A 14,030-nucleotide genomic window follows, 5' to 3' on the forward strand; every position below is an offset into this window, starting at 1 on the left:
CAATGTGGTTAGGACTGACATGTTATCAGTCAGCAGAAAAGAAGCTCTTCCAAATCAACCACCTAGACTTCGAGGCAGTCATCCAAGCTATAACACATTGGGCACCATACCTAAAAGACATATCTTATGATAAGAACAGACAATTTAACAGTGGCTTTCCACGTAAATCTCCCGGGTACGACAAGGTCAGCAACCCTTTGCAGATTAACATTTAAACTGTACAAACTCACAGGCAGTCTCAACTTAAGAATAAAGGCAAGACACATCCCAGGAGTGTCAAATGCAGGTCAGCCAAACCATCACCAACAAAATGGATGCTTCATCCGGAAGCATTCCAACTGGCGATAAGAGACCATGCAATCCAAGAACCTACTACCACTACTTGGTTCCCAGAGCTCGTCACATTAGCAGGGTATCTAATCCTTAAGCTCCCAAACTGGCCAAATCTTCTGCATTCTCACACAAAGCAAGTTCATCCAAGACTAGATCTCTACTAACTTCATGTATGGAACATATTACATTCAACCTTGTCGAGAGAGGATATTCAACCACAGCAACCAAGGCATCCATAAGAAGCCTCCAAATGGTAGAGTTGTTACCTGCTTGCGAGATCTAAGGGATTTTCAGCAGCTGAGGCCACTTCACAACAAGTAGCAGAGTTATTACACCACCTGCAAAGCACAAGAAGCCTTAAAAGTTCAACACTAGGCACCTATTTAGCTATCAGCTCCGTTTCAACCGTGGGTAACAGAATCAAATCACAGTGTTTATTGAGATCGTATAGACTGGAAGATCAACAAAAGAAATTCAGAGCCCCAGCCTTGTGTCTGAACATAGTGCTCAAGCATCTTAACAGCAATGCTTATGAACCTTGACAACAAACATCAAACATCTGACTCAGAAGACCTTATATCTTCTTGCTTTAGCCACGGCAGCCAGGATGTCATAGATACATGCAATTGATTTCATCTTAACAAGATTTGACAGCTACAATATTGCATCGGCTCATCTTGGCTTGAGATGGGATTTCTTCGCCAAGAATCAATTACCTGGACAACCAGACAGGCAGTTTCATCTCATCCATTCTGGGATCAGAGGAATTCGAAGATTTATCATTATACCCAGTGTGAGCCTCACCCATATAGTTGCAAAGGACAAGTTCCAAAAGATGAAGATTAAGAAAACTGTAAATTACTTTATCAAGGAATGCATTAGCAGACATCTCCCGAACAACCATATCCTTCTGGATGAGAGCCTCAAGGCAGCAGGGCTGGATCGATCTACCATCAACATCCAACCCACACGAAGTCAGAGTTATAGCATCTACCCCAGCACTTCTTCATGGCAACTGCTCCCTCCCGACGATTATGGAAGATTGTTTCTGGAGATCAGACACTGTTTTCACCAATCACTATCTCAGAGATTTTTCCACATAAGATGTTGCTGGAATTAACCAATTTTGACCTTTAGTAATCACACAACAATCTTACAGTGCCAACCAGAAAACATATTTCTACACTTTCCCATGATCACATAGAATTGTTGATGTCAGGTTTCTGTCCCATAACTACTGACTGAGAGTCCCCTGTTTTACTTCGTAATTCAGAACATGAGTGGCAATGATTGTGTGAAGTTTATGACCTTCTCTAACACAATAATCGTTTTAAAAGTAAGATGGACACTTTGTTAAATCCACAGAATCAGTTTTTCACTCCTTATTTTCACCAATAAGTAGGTGTTACACCACTAGATGTAAGAAAATCAAGATGTTTTCATGTTCCCATGTGGTTATTCAACAGATAGTGGTCTTAATCAAGCACATAGGTGGAACCCAACACCTTCTGTGGGATTCAAGCAATTAGTGTGAGTCAGGATAAGGTAAATATGTATCTTTTAGAGTGAAAGTATCCTTTTTCTTATCCTGACTCGTACGCTAAAGCTCCCACCCAAGCCGTTCCCGCTTTGTTTCTGTTCTCCGAGAACACAGCACATGAGATGAGATAAGCGGATATGAGTCTTGATAAGTATAAATGATATTTTACACTAAAAAATACATTTTATTTCTGACTTTTTATATATATTTTCTAAGGTAAGCTTCTGGTTTTCTCTTTTCAGCTGTGTAAAAGTTATGTGACGAGGTCTTCATTTATAAGTACAGATCAGTGTATCATCTACAATAAACATACTGCGAAATTTGATTGCAGTCTTTCTGTTGCAGACTTCAATATTTCACAAACTTACATGAAATGACTCCTGAAGTGCATAATGTGAATTCAGTCCTGCATCACTGGACACAGGTATGTATAGTTTTACTCACATGAACTGAACTTCAAATACTCTTATATCATACCAGAGTTGCTTCCTAGCCTCTCTATTTTGACATTAACTAAAAAACAAAACCCAAGCCATCATGGACACAAGTCAAATATTTAGTTTTAAAATGGCTGTGTCAAAAGACTGACTATGGTAACCAAACAGTTTCTTTATTTATCTCCTTCCTATCTGGGATTTTGTTAAATAAATCTATGAGCCAAAATAATTTCTTTCTTATTTTTGTGGCAGACAATTTCTTTTTTCTTACAACAGTATGAAGCATAATTATTATTTTTTCTATATTTCAGGGACAACTTTTTTTTTCAATAAAATCCCTGGTCACCCCCTTTAAGTATCAAATAGTCGGCTCCTTATCTTCAATATCCATAGCACAGAGTGGTAACACCTCCCACAAATACAAGTGGAAGTAGGTCACCCATTCAAAGTTTGCTGCCCTTAACCCTCTGGATGCTGAGGGTTTTTTTTCTGACGCACATTTTCCTAAGATCAGAAAAGTGAAGGTTGTGCGCTAAATTTCCTATTTGATGGTTTAAATTTAACTGCAAATATTAAACCGGTTTAAAAAACAACAACTACTAAGTGTTTTCCGAGAATGTATTCGCTGTTGAAAAACAGTACATTTCTCCGCTTTTATCGTACACCTAGTTTATTGTAACTCAGGTCACTTGGTGAGAATTAGCTGTGGGTAAGGACAATATATGTTTGTGGTGTTTTGTTCACGAGGAACCAAACTATTCCAGCGCAAATATCAATATTGAAACTGTATACGTTTAGTAATAAAATCCCTCCATAAGAAATGAGGAAATCGTACTTAATAAAAAAGAGGTAATAGAGAAATGGATGGCCCTATATAACCTATAACTTAGTCCTTAGATTCCAACATTCTCCTGATTGTGTAAGTGTAACTTGACTAATGTTGCATCAATATTAATGGAGCACCAGCCCTATCATCAAATGTAATGAAATACCAAAAAAATAACACCATTCCTTTTCACGTCATGGGTGGTTTTATGTCTTTGATAACGTAGGAGAAAGACGACACTGGTATTTTGATTAATATATATCTCCCCTAATTTTCGTTCATGGTATGGAAAATCTTGATGTGTAAAACAGAATTTGACGCTTTTTCGACAAAACATAAAATGACTGCTTTCACCACGTAAATAATGTCTTGAATATATAAACAAATAGATAGTTTATCGTGTATCTTAATTGGGCAAGACAAGCACCTGTTTGGCATCAATTTACGTAATGAAATACCCAAAAGAATATTTCAAAACAACCAAAATTATAGTCAGTATTGGACATATATTTATTCATTATTATGTTATTATTTCTCTTCATCTCGTCTCAGAATTACACAATAAAAGATGCGAAGAAAGCTCTATTGGTATAGAATTATCAGGATAATCGTATACGGTTGAACCACCGGGGTACCTGGCATGGGTTTTATTTTTGTACATTTTACAATTCCTGGAGAAATAAAGTAAACAGTTTAATATCCTGTGATCCCAATATTGTAAAAAGAATGAACCCATTGATTATATAATTCAAAACGAGAGGAATAATTCGGAAATTGTTTGCGCACCTGGCGAATCGTTAGATATCACTGTTCTGTGTATCAAATGACATAAAAAAAACACTTCCAAGACCAAGACAATTCTTTCAGAAATGTGTGCATATATTTTACTGAAAAATATTATCCATTTTGTTAAAGTAATATATTCAGTTTTAGTTATAAAATAAAATGAAACGGCTATTCATGGACATTGTTTATATGAACTTATAATATTGACTATTACACATCCCAAGAAATACGTACATGCTGCAGTTACATTTACTCTTCATCTTATAACACTTGTCCAAAGGAAAGAAATGTTGTATTCGGCACTAAAAACCTATCAATTGTTATGTAAACAATGTTTAAACAAACAGGAGATTATCAAAGGTTCGTTCATACATGTTGTGGCCTATATTTACGTATGATATCATTTTGAACATTGACAAATATCCAAAGTGAAATTAATAGTGTGGAAAAATGTATAAAACAATTGCAAAATCTACATCATAACAGAAACTGTAAACAGCATGATACAATGATCGTGTGCACTCTTATTCAAGGACCTTCACCTCAAAGAAATTACCAAATATGTACAACAATGTTGACATATGACATCAGTACCTGTGTCTGACTATTACAAAATGGCGTGATCAATGTCAACAGTACGAGGGGTTTTACGTGGGGACTTTCGTTGATTCAGGGATCGTATATACATAAATGTGACATGTAAGTAATCAGAAACATTCTGACAATCTGTGTACAATTATTTGTTGTTATAATTTTCATTGAAACAAACGGAAATAGTCAGAAATTCAGATAAATACTGTTGTCGTTGTGCGTGATTATGCGTCAGTCATGGCGTCACACAGGACGGTAACTTTGACAATTTCTGTTGAAAATATCAAATCATTGCATGTATCTACCTATGTGTCCCTGTGGCATCCAGGGAGTTAATCTTACTCTTGCATTGAATTGCCATGTTGTTCGGATGTGGCATCATTGAGCCCTGAAATCGCCATCATAACTTTGTGGTGTGCATTGTTACTGTTACGGGGGACAACAGTCTTTTGTCCTGTTCCTACAGTCTGATGCATATTATTAACTAACTTGACATCTTATTTTTCTGTAATTTGTTCTTATTTGTACATTATAAAGTGGTCTTGCTTATTTACTGGTAGCTTTGTCCAGTTTTGTACTGTCAATCGTTTCGTTCTCTACTTTTGTTGCATTCTTTTGTGGGTGTTTAAATTTTACATGTTTGGTATTTTACCAAACAGAATTCCTTGCCATGTGGCAGGTTGTTGTTTGTGGTACCATGTTGTCTTTGTTCTCTGTTACCGTTCACGAATAGCAGACTTTGAGCTGCCATTTTGAATCAAGAATGTCTCCTCCAGTCCTTTAAATTTCAAGCGCTCCTTACAAAACCCCAAGGGATGCTGCTTTCATCCTCTCTTCCCTTGGACTTGAATTTTTCCAAAATCGGTATTGGTTCTCTCTCTTTCCACCATTTGTTGTTGTTATTAGTCTTATGGCTGCAGTTCTCCACCTCTCCTTGTCGCCCTTGTCCAAGGCTTTATCAGTTTTTTTCAGCTCTGTTCAACTACTATCAAGACTCATTTCCAAGTTCTATGAGTTGATATTAGCTCTTAACAACACTGTTTCTCTTCAGATTCATACCATGTACGTCATATTCAGTCACAGTCATAAGAGGCTAGAGCACATGGAATATTCAGCGTGTGTTTCAACCTTCCTCATGTAGTCAGTCAACTTTTAGCATTTTTTTTGCTAGTTTGTCTCCATATCACCTATCATCCAACACATTTATCAAGGCAAACTGCATGCTTGAAGAGGTAAGGGTTGCTGGCAATCACTGGGGTCGCTTTGGTTACTGAGATTATGATCCTGCCAGTCTCCCAGTTCCTCCAATTTAAAATATGGCAGTGATGGGGCGATGTTCCTGTGTGACTGGCACCTGCTACTACCAGCCACCCCCCAACTACACTGAGGGGATCAGCTTCGATTCTTACTTTGTTAACTGCTTTTCATCTCAACTAAGCTGGCAATCCTGCTTCTTGATGTCAATCTTTCCATCATCTCATGGAACAGCTGAGTTTTAAGATGGAGGAGGGAAAGTCTCAGCAGTCCCTGTAGTTCATAAGGGGCAGTTTCACACAGCCTTGAATCTCCTCTTGTTTCCTGAAGACAGGTTGTTATTGATTCAGCCGCTGGCATCTTTTCTTTAGCCATATCTGGAGACATCTTGGTGAAGGACATTACCAGATTTTATTGACTCGCCTCTTGAGATTTTGTTTTCAAACCTTGCATAGAATGTGATTAGATTGGACTCTATGTCCTCATTGTCAGTGTTGGAACACTGAGTAGACTGTCTTCAATAACATCCTTTTGTGCCCCCTCATTACCCTTTTCTGGATGCCAAGGGTTAGGAACACTTCTAGCTGACAGTGGTGGTTGAGTTGGTGGGCAACCTCAAGGCTTGACACAGCAACTGCCTGAAATTCCTTCCCATCATTCATGCCATTTAAAGGTAGCATACTACATTACCAAGATGGAGCCTATGCATTCCTGACTTTTCCTGGAGGTAACATGCCAGTTCCAGTGTTTCCTATCTCTCAGTGTTAAAACTTTGTTCACTCAACTCTAAGATCATCTTCCCGAGGCAAGGAAGTTAACTGACTTTAAAAGTCCAGTTTCCACCCTTGCCGAACTAGGCTGGAATTCCTGGGCTCAATCGTTGCGACACCAGTGGCTATTACTAATTATGTCCCTTCTAAGCCTATCCTATGGACCAATCAGATTCCAACTCTCGTATCACTTGCGTTTGCTTCACACAAAATTGTGGCGCCCAGTCAGGACGATCTGATCGATAATCAAGATCTATATCGTGATAAAACGGGTCTTCCATCGCGAAATGCATCAAATCACGTGAGCACCTTGATTAAAAACATGAAAGGATTTTGAAAATATCTGCTGACAATGAATTGGCGATGCACATGCTTTGCAAATCCCGCAATCGATCGAAATCTGCACGACAGTTTACAAACCGGATTTTGATTTCGGTGCGCGATTTTGATTTGACTATGCATAGACTCGTTAGTCCAGCCAAAATGTAACTCAATAATACCAGCCTAGTTCGGCAAGGGTGGAAACTGGACTTTTATAGTCAGTTAACTCTTTTGTCTCGGGAAGATGCTCTAAGATCAGTCCGTGTATCTCTTCCACACAGAAAGGAAGTCCCAGTTTTCTAAAAATAAGCTCGACTGAACCTGTTTCGTACTATGCTGGTCGCATGAAACTCTAGGTAAAAGAGTGAACCGCGTGTACTGCAAGCTCCTGCCCATCTTGTGATACCTTCGTTTTGTAACATCACGATAGTATAGAGAGCTCCGCAGTATGGGCTGTTGCTGTGAGGAACTTATGTGTACTGCTGTAATAATGGCAGGCAAGCAAGGGAGTGACATTGTCTTCATTCTTCCGGAGCAAAAACAGTACTCTCACGGTCGGAGGGTCTAAATTGCCTTTTAAGTGTAAGAAAATTGACTCAGAGACTGACAAAAAGGGTGACAAAGATATGGGCACTAATGATTGTAGTCAGAAACCTCAAAAACGTAAACTTGATTCATTGTCTGAGACAGGGGCCAGATACGTCAACTGTCAGTTGTCAAAAGGCCAGCCAAACTAAAATTTGGAAATTTAATTCTGAATGGTTACAGGAATTCAAATGGTTACTATATGAAGAGGAATGTGGTAGAATTATGATGTACTGCAAGATATGTGAGGCAGCTTGTAAACAAAATGGTTTTACAAAAAGGTTGCATTAATATGAGCAGCATTGAAAGAGCATCGCAATAGCTTGGCACATCACCATGCTGTTACCACGATGTATCAAAGAACTTCCATGAATGCAGCAATGGAAAGAACTGATGAAAAATTGACTGTGATGATGAGAACTGTACTGTTCATGGCACAAGATGGATGTACCAGTTTAAGTGGTGGGGTATACGGTGGGCTGTGTATAAGGTGAGTTTTTTGTACCTCGAATTAGGGGGCTTTCATGGGGGATCGTCTTATACACAGGGTTGAAGAGTTTTGATGTTTTTTCCCCCAAAACAGACATAACTGTGAGCACGTAACACCGGAAATACCATGTCAACAAATCCTTACTGAAGTACGCAAACTAATCATGTAATTTTAATTATATTCAAAATTTCATTCAATATTGTTTATTTTCATTTTGGCAAAATGGTATGTGAAGTGATCGGAAGATCGCACAACTCACATTTATTTACAGCAACCATTGTCATATTACCGCTATTGACACCTTGAAACAAACTTTAGTGGATAGAGAATGGATATATATATATCATAAATGCCATACTTTGACATTTATTGTAGTTTGACTATAATTTGTCAACATAAAGTTTTCACTATCGCAAGCATGGAAGCATCGGCAGTGATTGGTCAAATTGTTCCATATGAAAAAAATATCTCGCAAAAGGGATCAGCTGTACCAAAGTTCTACACTTATGGTTATTAATTTATTTCAAATATATATAGTAAAATACTACTAAATAACATGATATTGGAATAAACTATTCCGAATAAAATAATAGTTTCAGATTCAATCCTTTCAATTATTGTATCAAAATTCTTTAAGGTTATATCATTGGGTAATTATTAACCAAGTCACCGGTAGATTCCGAGAAACATGTGTACAGCTGATTGCTACTTCTGGCTTAGTTTATGAGAAAATACACACGGTAATTTATTCTCTGCATTTAAAACAATGCCTATCAGAACAGGAAATACAATTTAATCGGTAAATGATCATGTCTACTTTTTTTTATCTCAACTTTTAAATTTGTATTGACCAAGTTTAATTGTTATGATCTGTTCGTTTCCCTGATCGCTGAAGGGAAACTATGTAATTTTTTTCTGCAGAAGACAAACACGTTTTTATTGCAAATGTAGGGATTGTGTATGCACTGGTGACGTGCTTCATTCCGATTTGCTTTATAGACTGGGTATATAAATAAGCATCAATTTTAAAGGCTTGTACAGGGGGGGGTGTCTCATACGTGGGGTCGCTTTATAGACGGCGATATACGGTATATGCATTCTGATTCAGTGGAAGAAATGGAACATGCATAAGTTGAATGCACTATTGAGGATCTAACAGAAAAAATATAGGAAAGCAGGTTCTTCGGTTTAATCATCGATGAAACAGTAAATGTTACTGTGAAAAGAAAACTGATTATGTTCATCAGAGTAGTGCTTAATGGAAAACCTGAGACAATATTTTCTGGGAATTTTACAGTACAAGTGGGACAGCCGAGTATGTCACAGAGAAAGTGAAAGAAGTGTTACTACAGTGGAACATTCCTGTCGAAATTGTCTTCTGTTAGGGTCTGATGGCCAAAGTGTGATGACTGGATGGCGAAGTGGGGATGGTGTTTGACTGCAACAAGGCGGCAGCCCTTTCATGATTCAAGTGCATTGTTTCGCCCACAGGGTGGCTTTAGCATCCCCTCATGCAACCAATGTATCCAAGACCATAACTGATTACAGAGAAACACTGAGTAACATTTACAAACTGTGTGAATATTCAGCGACAAGATATGCCAGATTAGATGAACTGTGTGAGGTTCTTACTTATTCTGATTTTTCAAATGTGAAACAGCCGTGCAGTGTGGGTTGGCTCTCTGTTGGGAGGGCTGTTAAGGGCTAAAAGATAACGGAATAACTGAACAGCGCTTGTCATAGAAACAGAAGAGGAAGCGGCAGAGGAAAATAATGGTGCAGCAGTCAACAGCCAGACAACCTATATGCTATCGGATGTGTTATATCAAATGGACAAACTCGGTACAACCTTTCAGAAAGATAATCTGAATCTCGGCATGTTAATGCCAATTTTGAACTCAACCTGTGACTCATTGCAAAGCTTGCTAGAAACACCTGAAGAAAATTAGCAATCTTTTATTGACAACATGCAAAAATGATCTAACATGTCTGTTTATTCAACATTTATTAAATGGATAGAATCTTTTCTTGTAAACATACCACAGTTTGTGACTATATGGTATCAAATCATCTCTAGCCTTCACATCTATGGGAGCCCACTAAGGTTGAGTGCTCTCTTCTGGTTATTATATCCTATGCACAAATGACTGTATCAGTAATTGTGTAACCGAAAAGTTTGCAGATGACTCAGTGCTGGCTGGATTAATATTTTTAGCAGTCTGATATTGATTGTCGCCCACAAATTTCAAAATTTGTCGAATGGTGCAAGATTAATTTTCTTACTCTAAATGTTATTAAGACAAAGGAAAGGATTTTAGAAAAAAGAAAACTGAAAGTCTGTCTGTTGTTTATGTTTAGACTACCTTAGAAGGAAAGATTAACAATCAATGATGTTTTGTGGGATATAATGGGCAGAGTGTGGATGATGCAGGCGGAGGTGATAAGCAGGGTCCTATAGGAGGTGAAATCGCTAACAGCTGGACGCGTTGTGTTGTTAGGATGCCATGACAGTTGGGGAGTTAAAGTAGTGACGTCATGAGACCAAGGTTAGTGACGTCATGGGAGAAATGACGTATGGTTGCCATGGGGAGTATCTTAGGGGGGTATTGTGAGAGGAGAATGTTTGTAAACATATGGTGGAAAATGGTAAATGGAATAGTTACTAGTATTAATTATGCGGAGCTGACCATAAACCGATTTAGCTAAATAATGCTAAATCATATTATTGGTTGAGTGGGATCAGTATCTTGGCACCATTATTGATTCAAAACTCACTTGGAATTTCAATACGGAGCATGTTTTTTAAAAAAGGCCATAAGCGATTGATATTCTTACGGAGTCTGAGGTATTTTTAAGGTTGATGGTACACTATACTCTCTGTTTTATAGAACATTTATTCAAGGCGTTTTGGTTTTTAATGTCCATTGCTGGTATGGGATCCTGTCAGTTCAAAATATATCCTAAATATCTAAAATTGTAAATACAGCAAGCAAAAGTTCAGGAACCATATTTCAACACATCGGTGACGTGGAGATCGGTTTTCCAGCTCTACTGATCCCACATCAAATCATGATTGAGCCCCCTACATAACATTCATGTTCGGCTACGTTGAAATTCTGGAATTTTTGCCTTGTCTAAACCACACTGTGAGGTCAAGACAGTATCTTGATTTATCAGTGAAAAGTACTGAAGCCCAGCCCTGGTCTGTCCAATTGATGTGATCTTCAGCCTCATCCAAACGTGAAAGCTTGTGATGTCAGGTCAGTGGAATGTGAATGCATACCATCTTTGACCGGAGTCCAGCCTCATGAACATGTCTTTCCACTGTGGTTGTATGCTGTTGACCACCTACATGTTGCTTGGTAGCTGATCCAAACATCTGGTGTGGATTCCATGCCCTGCTGATCACACTTTGACTTTGACGTTATGTTGACCCAGTTTCAAGCATGTCTATACATCTGCCTAATTCTTTGGTCATCAAATGACAGTTTTGATGCTGAGGGGTCATATGTGCATTCATTTGTTGCAATCCTCAGTAGCAAATGTTGTTGTGCTCTCTGATAATGATGTGCAATAAGGATTCTGTCACAATAAATTCAAACACGTTTTCAAGCACCCCGTGGCTATCATGCCCATGACTGCATGCCTCTATCTGTTCATCATGAAAGTAGGGTCATATAGGGGTTACCCGATCATTGTGTACAGGGATATTTAGGGCTCCAAGGCTGAAAGGCTGTAGAGCCCTATTGTAATTGTTGTGTTTCTTATTATTATTATTATTCCGCCGTTTTTTGTTCCAATCCTACATCAGCAAGCAGTTACCACAAAAATCCCAATGCCATTGGCTCAATGGCTAAGGGTAGACAACTCATCAAAGTTTCAACTTCAGCAGCAATAATCTTCGAAACCAATTGTCCAATGACTTCCACATTTGTCATGCTGCAGCGCAATCAGATGCCCATCATTTTGTACTGTAGGACCATGGTAGCTACAAGGCACAGTTTGGCAGCCATATTAGATTGAAGGTTTTCACCATGTTTTTAACAGTTTTCTCACTACTTGGCTGCCAAACTCTTCTTCTCTCACAATATCACAGCAAAAGCTTCAAAACTTCTCGGACTTTGTCTCTTTGCATGATACCCCAGCACACTTAAGTCGCTTTTTGCGATTTGTTTTCGATGGCCGCAATATTAAATGCTACTTCCGGTCGGAAGTTGTCACAAACATTTTTGCGTGATTTCTTAATGATGTTTTTACATCAAATCTTATCATGCAAAGTAGTTGCAGCAACTGCTTCCTATGTTGCTATTGGCCACTGAACATTTTTTAATGCAAACCTCTTGTCCTTTGACAGATAGTCCTGACAAATCCAGAACACTAAACCTTTCGACTGTAGCTCAGCTGACAAAAAAGTTACAGCCTGTTAAAGAAGGAACTCTCTCTTCTCCCTGACTACTTGACCCCCTGCAATTAACTTGACATATAGCAGACCTCTGAACACTTGTTTCTCGGTTAATACTGGTCCAATGTCGACCTAATTTCGTATGTGTATGTGGACAGGGCTTGTGGATAATCCTGGCTAATTGATGCTACATAGCTCCGACCACTACGGAGTGAAAAATGAAACATGATTCATGTATAACAACATCTTTTAACCTATTGTTCCTCACCATATAATCCAATAACTGTCAGACAAGGCACACTTTAGTATTCACATATGCAAATCGATATTGAAAGGCATTCACAAATCCCAAGTCCTACCTACACCAAACTGTGATCTGACATGTTTTGAAAATGTCATTTTTTGGGGAGACAAAGAGATTATATGACACTTTAAACTATTCCTGTAAGACACTGAAATAAGCGTTTGGTCCATATAGCCATGATCAGTATTGTTGGTAGACCTGTGGTAGAGGTTTAGGGATTAAATAAACTAGTATGTGAGCATTGTATATAGTTTTCTGTGAACAGCTTTTGTGTTTATCCGCTATGATCAGTTGTCAGTGTCAGTGACATACACTGTGCATACTGCTGGTGGACAACGCAAGCAGAAATGGACTATAGAAATATATTTAAGAATCAGTGAAAGAAGCTGCAGTAAAAGGTTGGAATAAGCCCTGTTCACTGTATTTCAATCTACCGAAGAATCATGATGAATATTATCGGAATTAAGGCCTTCTCCAATAGGCATATTTATTTCTTGAATTAATAATGATCCCATGATGTTGTGCCCTGTTACCTGGTGAACTGCAACTGTGTTCTATCCCTATGGTTTACCGAATTCAGAGTGACTTACTGCATAATGCCAGTAATAAATGTCCACAGAAACGGACTATAGAAATCACATGAGCGCAACATGTCAACATGCTGATTCGGTTATGTCTAAAAGTTGTATTCTTGGCACCAATGCAAGGTCGTGCACTGACTGTCTGACCACATTTGCCAATACAAACATCGAAGATATAGTGTACAGTGATCCCTCGGTACAACGCTACCTTCGGGGTCCAAACAATTGACGAGCATTATAGATGATCAGCGGTTTAACCGAGGTGGAGTTGTAGGTGCATGGTGGATGACCAACAAAACACTATACATGCTCTGCCTACCTAACACCATCTTTGTTGCATGTTTCAGAGTTAAAAAAGATTAGAATAGAAGTTGTTTATGATTCATGGTGTTAAATTTTTTTATCGACTATTTAATATGCTCATTAAAAAACACACATAATATCCCTTCAGCGAATTCAGGTGAATAAACAGCTTTTACAAACTTGGTCAATAAATGTATGAAATTTGATATAAAACATCACTAAACATGATGATTTACGTTTTAAAATGTATTAACTGCTCTCCAAGTTATTGTTTCATATGCAGAGATTAAGATTACCATGTGTATTTTCTTGTAAACTAAGCCGGAAATAGAAGTCAGCTGTCCACACTTTTCCTCCCAATCTACTGGTGATTCAGTTAAAAAGTATCCAATGATACAACTTCAAAGAATGGAACAATTTGACCTGTCATCGTAGGGACTTCTCATGATACATGAATTTCCATTTCGAAAACGTTATGTTGAGATGTCAAACTGCCTCAAGACCCAT

General features: G+C 38.3%; 1 protein-coding gene across 2 annotated transcripts in view; it reads left to right on the forward strand.

The window, feature by feature from the left end:
- Positions 1 to 14,030, forward strand: part of LOC124117562 (RNA polymerase I-specific transcription initiation factor RRN3-like) — a 331,792-nt gene that overhangs the window by 50,541 nt on the left and 267,221 nt on the right. For both annotated transcript variants that reach the window (XM_046479504.2, XM_048402649.1), the window contains one exon: positions 2,219 to 2,297. In XM_046479504.2, the coding sequence (XP_046335460.2) occupies positions 2,247 to 2,297 (51 nt within the window). In that variant the 5' untranslated portion in view covers positions 2,219 to 2,246. The remainder of the gene's footprint in view (positions 1 to 2,218; positions 2,298 to 14,030) is intronic.

This window comes from Haliotis rufescens, unplaced genomic scaffold (genome assembly GCF_023055435.1).
Source record: "Haliotis rufescens isolate VD_foot unplaced genomic scaffold, xgHalRufe1.0.p SCAF_28, whole genome shotgun sequence".
Classification (NCBI taxonomy): Eukaryota; Metazoa; Mollusca; class Gastropoda; order Lepetellida; family Haliotidae; genus Haliotis; species Haliotis rufescens.